The sequence below is a fragment of the Aulonocara sp. 'chitande type north' Nkhata Bay genome, linkage group LG4, assembly GCF_057382095.1.
Source record: "Aulonocara sp. 'chitande type north' Nkhata Bay isolate Kocher_YH1m ecotype deep benthic linkage group LG4, A_spYH_male_GT1.1, whole genome shotgun sequence".
Taxonomy (NCBI): Eukaryota; Metazoa; Chordata; class Actinopteri; order Cichliformes; family Cichlidae; genus Aulonocara; species Aulonocara sp. 'chitande type north' Nkhata Bay.
In genome coordinates this window covers 11,434,800-11,446,750 of record NC_141347.1, presented here as the reverse complement: position 1 = coordinate 11,446,750, position 11,951 = coordinate 11,434,800, and the positions used below count along the sequence as shown (strand labels likewise).

The following is an 11,951-nucleotide window of genomic DNA, read 5'->3' as shown; positions in this document are numbered from 1 at the left end:
GGAATATGACCCACTGCAGGTGGAGCTGCAGAAAACTAGGGTGTAGTCTCAAACAGGAAATGTTTACTTCACACATGAAGGTGCTACAATTGGTACAACCCATTCCACATTCGCAAACCACTAAGTTTTTAACATGCAATAGATTTGGTATGATTAATGCCAATGCATAATCTGATTAGCCATTTTTTTAATTAAGCCTAGTCCACTGGATCTTTAAATCACAGCCAATATAAAAAGCAGTGAGGTGCAGTTAGACAAAGAAGCCAAATAATTTCCAGTCTACCTGTATTGCGATGTTATGATTCAATGAAGTCTTATTTCCCACAGCTGTATTCATTTTGTGGAAAACCCATCAAAACACTGACATTACAGTCTTCTTAATTGGTTATTTAGTGCATTTTTCGTTACTTTTAATTGTAAATATCAGATGAAACAGCAAATGAAAGTCAAAGTGTAAAAAACACTTTATTGTTGACATGAGCATCAATTTTAAGACCAGTCAGAAGCAGCGCCACCCCAGTCAGAAGCCTGAGCAGTGGGTGCTGTGGACCAATCCTCTGTGGCAGGCTGAGTACTCCAGTCTTCACCTAGAATGGAACAGGAAAAAAGGTGTTAAGTTCAGAGACTATAACAGCACACATGATACACAAAGGTAATGAAGATCCATATAAAAACTCACCAGTATAGACCTCACCAGGCTTGACAGGGGCAGGTGCTGTAATAAAATCCCAATCAAGTTTAAACCATTAAGTGTGAAAAAGTGAATGAAAAATCTTACACTGCATTTACAAGTTAAACACAAAGCAGCAAATCATCTGACCTGCAGGGAACTGCTGAATGGGCACAGATGGCACTGCAACGCCCTCAGACCAGTCAGCCACCTCAGGCTGGGCAAACTCGGGTGCAGGGGTGGTCCATTCGCCCTGGAACTCCTCCTTTCCAACACCAGCCTTCTCAGCAGCAGCCTGCTCCTCCTTCTCAATCTACAAGCACATAATAAGCATTAGTGAGTGTATCAGCAGGATGTATGCCTCATGCACTTGGTTCTAGCCACTTCAGTACTTTTAGATAAGTTGAGTGTGCCAGTCATACCTCTTCAGGGTCCCTGTAGAAGTACAAATCTGGCATGACCTCCCATGGGTGCTCCCTGGAGATGGTTCCCCTCATCCTGAGGACCTCCCGGGCCAACATCCACCACATCAGACCCACAGAGTGGTGACCCTGAAACAGACAAATAGGGTCAAATCCAAACCTGTCGGGGCTGCACTGCGATTCATTACATTCAAAAAGGCATAAAGCTGTAGAAAAGAGTTTGTGGCAAGACCTCAACTCCAATTCCCTGGTGTGGTTCAGAGAAAAGAAGTTGGCGATCAGGCACTTTTATTTAGCACACATTCTACACCACACACTGCACAGACAAAACAGCAGGGCTCTAGCTGTGTGTGCAAAGACTCATTCGTCATTGTTTTAAACTAACTGAATTTTACCTTGTTGTTACAGGGGATGGCAATGTCCACATATCTCAGCGGGGAGTCAGTGTTGCACAGGGCAATGGTGGGGATGTTTACGTATGAAGCCTCAGTCAGTGGCTGATGGTCAGCACGAGGATCTGTCACAATCAGGAGGCGGGGCTCCCTGAAAGCAGCCTGGATCTGATTGGTGAATGTACCAGGGGTGAAACGACCATGGAAGGTAGTGGCACCAGTGGCAGAGGCGAACTTCAGCACTGCTCTCTGAAACAGACAGTACAGGTTTTACTTGAGATCGCAACAGAAATAATAACTTAGATTTTTTTTTAAAAAGAACTGTGGCTCAGGTTACTATCAAACCCCATTCATGGGACAGTTGTCCTTATGGTGTTAGCGAATCCCGGCCTGATTACTCTTGCACACTTCCGACACCTGAACACCAACGCAAGTGCCAGGTTTTAACAGTGTGCACATAACAACAATGAGTCAGTTTTACCAGAACTTTACCTGGCCAGTGTTTCTGGAAGAGATGACACACACATCAGCTGGGTTCTCAATGGCAACAATGGCCCTGGCTGCCAGCAGCAGCTTCTCCCAGGTCTTCTTCAGGTTAATGATGTACACACCTAGTGAGCAAAACACGACAAGTTTTGTCATTTGCATGTAAAGCCGCAGCAGGGACAAAGTAATCAAAAAGCTCCATCGTCATAGCACAGATGACTGCTACACCACTCACCGTCGCTTTTTCTCTTGTAAACGTACTGCTCCATCTGGAAGTCCAAGTTGGTACCTCCCAGATGGGTTCCCGCTGCTAGGAACTTCAGCACATCCTCCTCCTTCATTTGAAGGACATCCAGACCTCCGGACATCGTGACCGCTTTCCCTGCGTTACGAGTTAGTGGGAGAGCTGTGGGGAAAAAAGTAGACTTAGAAAAACTACAAGCTGCAAAAGAGACAAAATAGTACACCCACGACCAGACAAGAAGCATCCAAAAAATTAGATTTACATCAGTGCATTTCTAATCAGACACAAAACAGCAAAAACCCATTGCTGAGCACAAGAACAGTAGCTCTTAGCAAAGTGAAGATGCTCCCTTAGTGTGTGCTCTTGCAGCAGGCCACAACGGAGACATGTTCACCCCACAAACGCGCATGTGTCAAGTCAATTTAGCCTCCGGATTAAATCATCAGCCATTTAGGGAGCGCAAACGATATGCAGATCTCGTTAGGAAGGTCGGGAAAAACATAACTACGAGGGGTGAAGGCGCAGAAGCTCGTATCTTACTTAAAGGAAGCTAAGCAGCAACGCGGGGATTAAGTTGAGGTATCTTGGATGCGAAAGGCCACTTGGAGCGTAAAAAGTCATGATAACTCATGTGTATGGTTGCCATCGTCTTCAGATATCAATTACAATCATATGAAATCTCGTCACTGCCGCTGTTCATTGGATGGAGGCGAGGCGCACGAGAAACAGAGGAAGAGCGCGTGTCAGCAGCTAGCATGTTAGCTACAAATGTTAGCATCATGAATGCGTTGAAAATTAAGAAAATTAGGGCACGGTAGTCTGCGCCTGTCTACCCACGGTATATGTTCTTTGTCCTCGGTCATAACTTTACGAATTTTGACTATTTCTTTCGATTTAAAATGACTAAATAGGCCGGTTTAAACTCACCACGAAACAACGCCGTATGGAAATCTGACCACACGGTGAAAAAGAGGGCGCTTGAAGGAAATGACGTTATTTTTATACCAAATTTCCAAGCGTGTGATTGGCTGGTTAAACCGAAGGCGGGGAGGAGGTAAAAAATGAGAAACATCCGCATTTTCGCCACTAGGTGGAGTTTTAATTCCACGTGCTTCAATGGTAGGAGCAGAGGTAACCAGAGGTGGGCTCACGGGTCGGATGGGTATCCCATATTAAGACAATGGAGATGGAAAGACCATATTAAGACAATGCTGAGACGCTGACTTCTCGGTGAAAGACTGACCTGTGTTCCTAACATATTTGCCAGAGATAAAGTGTTCCAGGCAAAGGGATCATAATATGTACACGATTGTGAAATTGTTTTAGTGAAACGTATCTTGTGTGTAGAGAGCTCTGCTGTTGTTCCCTCTTTGAAATGGTCCTATATTTGAAATTAAATTACAATAGATTACCGAGGCAATACACAGACAGAACAGACAGCTGATTAGTTTTCTGTGGGACTAATGGGCTCACCGAAAAATGGGGTTTGGGTACATTTCAAGGGCATTAGAGGTGATGGACATGGGCCAGATGCCTGAGATGTTTTGGAGCTGTTTTCTGGGAATGTGACCTAAATGACTGGGTAAAAAAGGTGGGATGTCAACACCCCTCACAATCATTGGATTTCCTTTTTTAAATAACTTCATAACCAAAGCAGTCCAACACACATGCAATAAAATATTTTCACAACCCCCTACCAAAACAAAAGCCAATTCTCATGGCTGTAGAAAAAAGGCACAAAACAAAAACAGACTCTGAAAACAGTGCTGTGTAACTTGAGAGAACCAAATAATACATAACTTTAACAAACAGCATAATTGGACATAATTCTGACATAAAGTCAAACACTATAAGTCGCTGACTCTCAGCTTGTACATGACTGAAGTATGCAACTTGTTAAAATGATTTTTAATATGATGAAGTATTTCAAACATGATCGATCACCCCTAAATATGAGTGGAAAAGTCATAAATCAGGTCTGTTAAGTGTGTTCTGTATATCATTTATAGATGCTGATCTACAAAGCCAACAGTTTTCTAAATTCATTAATTCAGTTGTTTATTTCAGCCTAAATAGCCTTCTTACTTTAGACTGACAGTGCTACACTCTTTGTACCGTCCTATTTCATGTCGTGCCACCCCTCCCTGTGCACTGGTACAGCGCTTATCTCTAACAGCCCTCATGTTCTTGCAGTGCGTGACAATATTCTGAGCAACAGCTTTGTAATCATTTAAAAACACTCCTATTTTTTTTTTATAGTTTTACACCTGAACTCTCACAGCTGATTATTCTTTTATACACCTCAGTTAATGAAAGGAAAGAGTACACAGTCATGCATGTCAGGGGCGTGTTCTTGTGTTAATAGTACTCTTATTTTTGTCAAGCTGATCTGAGCACTAAATTAAGAAAAATATGTACACTCACCAGTCCTTTTATCAGACACTGCTTGTTAACACAAAAATATCTAATCAGCCAATCAAATGGCAGCAACAGGGTACAATTTGTCTGGGCTCACCAAAATGAGCAATAAAAGAGTCTGATTTGTCTGTTTCTTCTGCGCAGTCTGATGGTAGGGTCAGAATTTGGTATGAAAAGCATGAAAGCATGGATCCATTCTGTCTTGTGATATGAAGGCTATTTTCATGGCCCCTTAGTACCAACTGTGCATCATTTTAATGCCACAGCCTGTTGTTACTAACCATGTCTATCCCTTTATAACCACAGTGTACCAGTCTTCTGATAGCTGCTTCCCAAAGGGATAACACACACCATGCCACACATTTCAACTTTTCATGAACATGACAGCAAGTTCACTGCACTCAAATGGCTTCCAGTCACCTCATTATGGAGCAACATCTCTGAGGGAGGTTTTCTGCAACCTGTTGCAGAATTAATGCCGTTATGAAGGCAAAAGGGTCCAGCCTGGTACTAGCTTAGGTGCACATAACAGAGTAATCAGTACTGAACTCGAGCTTAAAATTCAGACATGACCTTTGGTCCATCCATCCATTCGCTTGTCCTTTTCAGGGTCGCGGGGGGCGCTGGAGCCTATCCCAGCTGTCATTGGGCGAGAGGCAGGGTACACCCTGGACAGGTCGCCAGTCTGTCGCAGGGCTAACACATAGGGACAGACAACCATTCACACTCACATTCACTCGCACATTCACACCTAGTGGCAATTTGGATTATCCAATTAACCTATCCCCACAAGCTGCATGTCTTTGGACGGTGGGAGGAAGCCGGAGTACCCAGAGAGAACCCAGGCAAACACGGGGAGAACATGCAAACTCCACACAGAAAGACCCCGGCCTGATGGTGGAATTGAACTCAGGACCTTCTTGCTGTGCGGCAACAGTGCTAACCACCGTGCCACCCCTTCACCCATTCACACACACATTCACACACTGGTGATGGCAAGCTACATTGTAGCCACAGCCACCCTGGGGCGCACTGACAGAGGCGAGGCTGCCGGACACTGGCGCCACCGGGCCCTCTGACCACCACCAGTAGGCAACGGGTGAAGTGTCTTGCCCAAGGACACAACGACCGAGACTATCCAAGCCGGGGCTCGAACCGGCAACCTTCCGATTACAAGGCGAACTCCTAACTCTTGAGCCACGATCGCCCCTGAAAATGACCAAAATGACTTTTGGTCATTTTCTCCTAATAAAATTAACACAGAGATGAAATTTTCCAATAACTTTATTTTGTTTGACATGTTTAAAAAGTGAAAACGTCTGCATGAAAAACCACTTTTAACAAATATCAAAAAACTCCAAAGACATTTTAAGGCAGATGAATTTTTGGCAAATGCACGTGTCAAGTGAGCACACACTTAAATAAAGTATCAGAATATAAATAACACTGTTACACATGGAGACTCACAATCTTGTCTTTAAGAAGCTCTCTAGATTTTGAACATATGCTGAGGTTAAAGTGCATAAGTCTGGGCTTAATCTGGCTCACTGCCTGTAGTAGTCATGGGCTGAGTCATTGCACACAGCATGCAAACATCTGAGGCTTTGGAAATCCCACTCAGACCAGGGTTTCCCTGCCATTCAAAGAGTTTTAGAACACTGTGGAGAGACACAGACATTGTTTCTGCATACAGTCCAAATCTTATTTGTAGCCCTACAACAGCCAGGCTAGTGTGTAGTGAACATTTCCCAGTTAATCTGCACTCAAAAGCATTTGATCTGCCAAGTTTAACCTGCAGATTGCGAAGACTCCTAAATATGTGGAAGTGAATTTACAACAAGAAGGAAGAAACCATTTGTCACAAAAAGCCCCCCAGGAGCACACGCAAAACTCTGAAGGGATTTCTCAAACATGGTCCAAATAGTTGGAGCAAAATCACCAAAGTTTGTGTAATTAGTAGTGCAGTAGAAAAATATCAGAGCATTTTTGTATCATATTGAAAGTCTTTTTAAAGTTATATTGCACATTCTGACCTTCAGACACACCCAGTAAGACACTAAATGTACAGGAGACCTCCCACATGTCTCTTAGACTCTGAGTGAAATCGGTCACTGAAAGCTTCTGACACGCTAACGAGCACTGCAGTAGTTCCAGTTCCTTCCTGTGCGCTCATTCACTGCAACTCCATCTATATCTCTTCTTCCTTTTACAACATTTTCAACATTGATCACTTTCAGGACTTCAGCCCAATGTGCGCCATCATTTGTTCATAAATGGTCCACGCCATGGCCGCCATCATGGTCCTCCTCAGAGACCGAGGAACGGCCCCTCTGAAGAAGCCCTGGAGTCCATATTCCTTAGAGAGTGAGAGCAAAGTGAGGCATGCAGCTGATTAAAACCAGCTTATTCAACACGATACATGGAACGCAATTTTAAAACCACAGCAGAGCAAGAAGGAAGATTGAGACAGCTACCATATAGATGTATCTGATGGCCTCTGCTGTCTTGAGTTGCGGATTCACTTGGACATGTGTTTTGACCACATCAGCAGGCTGAGTGATGAGGGAGGCCAACACGCCAGCCAGAACCCCGCAGCTGAAGTTAGCCACAGGAGCCGCAGGAGACGTGCTGATCTCTAAAAGGAAGATAGGCCAGCATGTGTATTTAAATGAACACCAAGAAGAACTCCAAATGCGAATATTTCTCGTTCTTAAGCTACTAAATGTCTCTCTGAGTCCATACTTACCTTTGGGGAGTGAGGCTTTGGTCTGGCTGTAGAACATGACGTAGATGCCGGAGAAAGGAACGTCTCTGAGGAGAGTGGCCATGAGGCCGGAGAACAGAGCCGCGGGACCTTCAGTTTGGCACACGCTGCGCAGAGCCCCTATCACACTCCCGTAACTGTACCTGCCACACTGAAACACAAAGACGTCTGGTTCAGTTCATGCATAAAACAGCACAATATGAACGCAACGCTAAAGTGAAAGCACGCTGCACAGGTCAAACAATAATATCAATGAAGTAAACATTTGTCTACATATATGTTTTCTTCACATACAAGCTGCACAGATGCATTTTCGTTTTAAAGAATTTCTTTCACTTCAGAAGAATAATCAATTGAAATTATACCAAATTCTATCTATTTTTTTTAACACAGTATTATAGAAACATATTCTATTTATTTTAGGCTTTTCAAAAAATCTTATATTCATGAATTACTTCATGTAAGTACACGCAGAAGCTCTGGGGTTTAGCTCATGTGAAGAGAGGGTATCTGACACACCTTTTTCACCCTTCTTCCACATACAATGAAACAACTGAGCACCGCCTACTTCAGTCAGAGTCATTATCAGAGTTACACGTGACTGAGGTCTATAAAGAACAGGCTATAAAACACATACACCAAAAAGGCAACACTGGTGCTATGAATAAAGCAACTGAGAAATATGCAGCAGAAAATCTACACTGCTGTATCTATAGTTAGTACGCGCTGACTCAGCAGGAAATCCATAAATCACTTATCAGCACTAATCAGCGAATACACAGAGCCACGAGACAATTTTAAACCTAAACTGAATATAACCTGCTCCAGACAGATTATGTGTTCAGCACCAGGTTTCCATGGCAACCTAGAGAGCCACCAGGTGACATTGAAATCTCCGACTTGAAGTTCGACATACCTCACTAACCAATTAACCTCGCTTCGTAGTACACCCCTCTCTGGACACTGCTTACTTCAAAACGTGTCTTGACGACAGTAACCGGCAGCATCACTACCCCCGCCACCGTCCGGGCTCCGCCCCCCAGCAGCACAGCCTCCGCGGCCCCTGGGCATCTGTCCTGTAAGAAGTGCTGCTTCAGAGAGTAGTAGGTGCTGAAGTAGATCCCAACTCCTGGGATGGTCCGGACGAAGGACTAAAGGAGCAGATGGAGGAGAGAGACTGTCAGATGCATGGTGGCTCACACAGCAGGAATTTGTGACTAAATCTGTACACGAGGTAGACTCGAGTATACAGAAGCTCTAACCGGTGAAACTCCTTTCCAGAGTCCCAGCAGCCTCTCTGTCCGCACCACACTGAGGAGCACCGACACCATCCCTACTCTGCCCGAACTGAAGAAACAATACAGGCATCAGATAAGATGACCGAAAGCCAAAAACAGTCAACGCTGCTGCTATGTGTGCGGCCTATAAAGGTCAATCAATGTCATGCTTTTTGAGTTCACCCAGTCAATAAATAAATAAAATCAGCTTTTGGATCTTATGAGACAGGAAAGCATGCGACACTGACAACTGTGCATGCACACTCACCCAGGCTGCACGCCGGTCTGCAGAGTCTGCAGACGGGTCTTGACCAGGTCGAGAGGCTGGAACAGCAGCGTGGAGCAGGTTCCACTGAGGGAGCCACACATGAAGGCTTTGATGGCCGGGTGCACCTGAGGGTTGTGGGGGAGGGGGGTAAATTTCATTTGCATTTCTAGTTAAAATCCTGACTGTCATGACTATGCCTACAGAGCATATTTCTGTCTCTTTAATGCACACTTACAACAACAAACTACTTAGATGTAATCGCCACGGACAGTGACTCTATTAAACCATGTTTATATTTTGTAAATAAATAATTTAATACCACTTCAATATTCCAACCGTCTTTTCCCCTATAACGCCCAGCCTCACAGTACCATTCACATGTGATGTAACAACAGAGTTTGCTCCCTCACCTTAATGACTCAGCAGCTCTTCTTCACCTTAACCGCCGTCAGACTCTTAGACCGTGGATTAGTTAATCAGTATTTCCAAAAGTTATCAGTCAGACAGGACGCCCTGATCTCAAGTTACCTAATAAGGATGTACGCACTGATAAGGATGGAGCTTCTGATGTAACAAAACGGAGATCTAATACTCACCACTAAAAGTTCCATGTTTCTTCTCGAGGGTCACTTCTCAAGACGTTTTTGCAATACACTAAACCTTCTGGCTTCCTCCCCTCGTTGCCGTCCACTGAAATGTCTCCCTCTGATTAGAGGGAGAAAGAGGAGTTAGTCACACTGGCCTTCCAGGAGCAGGGATGGAGAGATGGTGAGGGAGCGCAGCTCTGCTGTCTGAATGAGGGGACAGTGCGCACACAGAATAGATAAAGCTTGCCTGACCAACACCGTGTGTCCTATTTGCCCCCACCCGATACACAAGGCCACTCATTAACTGACCAAAGATCAGCATGCTACAAATTAGGATAGACCCGGTGCATGAGACACTGCTGCGTGTCCTTCACGAGACTGTGAAGAGCGTGAGCGAGTACGTCAAAAGTAAAGACTGTTCGCACTTGTTTTGAGCACAGTGTCCAAAAACAGTTCCACAGTGTACATAAGAGACACAGCTAGCGCTGGAAAGCCCTGTGAGCTGGCATTCTGCACTTAAGTGTAAGCAAAGAAAACACTGGCTGTCCTTAGAAATAAAACCCTTACATCACTGTTTGCATTTTTTTCAACATAAGATGTTGAGATGATGAAATACAGCACAGGGTGATAAAGAGAATGAAGCACCATCAGGTAGGAGGGAGAAGCATGCATAAAATTAATAGGAAACAAACAACTGTAGACTGTGCGGTGATCTCATTCTCAGGAATATTTCAGCACACACAATTACTTTAAATCTCCAATTTCTATGTGTTCCACATGTGTGTTAAGATTCATTTACTGTCTATCCAGGGCTTCCAAGCAGGCTGCTTTGATGAGCAGAAAATAATAAACACTTATTTAAGATGAAAGAAAATTAAAATACATCGAAAGCAGGCTCCAAATGTGCAATGTCCAAATTAAGTCAAGAGCCAGAGACATATAAAACAAGTTATAAAGACAGAGATATAACACTGTTTGATATGCTAAATAACATTAAAAATAAAAAATAAAAGAAGTAAAGAAGACCGAGGAGGGATCCTTGTGGAACATCTGTACTACTGGGCTTTCAGACTAAAATCTAAGGTCTGAAGATAATAATGTAATTTCATCTACATGGAGCTAGCACACATCCTTTCCAGTCGAATTTACTGATTTTACTTGAATCACTTAAGTCATGCAAATCATGCAAAGTTGTGGATTTTATGCATAATAAAAACACCAAAAACAAGATACTGTAACCCAACAATCTAATTACACCAACAGTTTTTATAATCGTGCCAAAGACCAGATGTGCTGATTTTTGTGTTTAAAATACATTTCGTCTTCCCACTATGGCGTTTATATTGAAAAGGGGGCCTACTTCAGTTGTCTCCTTCGACTTTCCGCAGGACTTCTGACAGATTAGCTGACAACACGTTTTCAAAAACATTTTTTTAAAAAGAGCGCGTTGATGAAAATCGTGTGTGTAATGTTGTGTATTGAGGCTCTGCTGAGCTCTCCCTCTAACGCACCTTTAACTATAGTCCACCAATTGTTTTTCTCTCCCCGCCGAAGTCCAAATAAATAACATCAACGAAGTTACGCTTGAGCGCAAATTCTTCTAATTGACTACTCTAAGCAGGGCGAAGACAAACCTCACCACCACTCCCCACTAAAGAGCTGCAATGTACCACCAAACCTGACAGCCGCCTCTCTATCTCTCTGCGATAAGCCCAAACCGGCCGGTTCCTGTTCTCAGACGCAGCGTGTCGAAACTACGCGGAAGCACCGCCCATCTGCGATACAGCCTTCTGATTGGTTAAACAGCTTCTGGCTGTGACGTGCGCAAGATAAGGGCGCCTCTCCGGGAAGCCAGGGTGAGTAAAAAGAAAAAAAGACTATTTTTTAAGTTAATTAGTAATTTAATTTAAATTTAACTTAAAAAAATTACAATGTATTTATTTGAACGGAACGAAACATGTTTTGAGTTTTTATTGAAATGAAACTATACCAAATAAATTTAAAACAAAAATGAGTGAGGTAATTTCCCCCCTAAATTAGAACCAAGTCAATTGTAGGATAGATAGTATAATAAAAAACTGAAATACACAAAAGTACAACTAGCAGTCATTTAGCCAACAGCAGTACTTGTAGCATTTTCACAGTCAACTGTTTAGGACTCTAATTTACACATAACCTTTCTCTCCTTTTAAGTTACCGTCTATTAGTGTCTAAACTAGAAATAAAATATCTTTCATCCACGTTTACTCTTACTCAGTTAAACCGGTTCTGACCTGCTTTTGCTCCTCCTCACGAGCATGATGGAAAACCCTGGCTGCCGTCTGCTGGTGGGGATGCAACACTTTATAAATAACAAATGTGATCCACCACTGAGCTGTCTGGTTCTGACCTTCAAACTTAACCCTTGTTCTTTCAGTGTGAAC

At 43.4% G+C, this 11,951-nt stretch overlaps 2 protein-coding genes and 1 non-coding gene across 4 annotated transcripts; all 3 read right to left on the bottom strand.

Annotated features, from left to right (window-relative positions):
- Nucleotides 1-446: 446 nt before the first annotated feature.
- Nucleotides 447-3,307, bottom strand: rpsa (ribosomal protein SA). Its single transcript, XM_086288398.1, has 8 exons — nucleotides 3,142-3,307; nucleotides 2,206-2,376; nucleotides 1,977-2,095; nucleotides 1,488-1,733; nucleotides 1,093-1,221; nucleotides 821-983; nucleotides 680-715; nucleotides 447-587 (listed from the first exon to the last, which is right to left on the bottom strand). Exons 1-8 carry the CDS (start codon nucleotides 3,290-3,292, stop codon nucleotides 490-492), a joined length of 1,113 nt encoding a protein of 370 aa, XP_086144524.1. The 5' UTR covers nucleotides 3,293-3,307; the 3' UTR covers nucleotides 447-489.
- LOC147332011 (small nucleolar RNA SNORA62/SNORA6 family) lies at nucleotides 1,804-1,942 on the bottom strand. Its single transcript, XR_015128958.1, has one exon. It is a non-coding gene; the product is annotated as a small nucleolar RNA SNORA62/SNORA6 family (small nucleolar RNA).
- Nucleotides 3,308-5,900: 2,593 nt separating the features above from the next.
- Nucleotides 5,901-11,297, bottom strand: slc25a38a (solute carrier family 25 member 38a). 2 transcript variants are annotated; one of them, XM_086288394.1, is made up of 8 exons: nucleotides 11,040-11,297; nucleotides 9,538-9,732; nucleotides 8,942-9,066; nucleotides 8,659-8,743; nucleotides 8,368-8,547; nucleotides 7,379-7,547; nucleotides 7,107-7,267; nucleotides 5,901-6,988 (listed from the first exon to the last, which is right to left on the bottom strand). In XM_086288394.1, exons 2-8 carry the CDS (start codon nucleotides 9,550-9,552, stop codon nucleotides 6,866-6,868), a joined length of 858 nt encoding a protein of 285 aa, XP_086144520.1. In that variant the 5' UTR covers nucleotides 9,553-9,732; nucleotides 11,040-11,297; the 3' UTR covers nucleotides 5,901-6,865. The 2 variants fall into 2 exon arrangements, with proteins under 2 accessions (XP_086144520.1, XP_086144521.1); XM_086288395.1 differs by having other exon boundaries at nucleotides 9,538-9,646.
- Nucleotides 11,298-11,951: the final 654 nt, after the last annotated feature.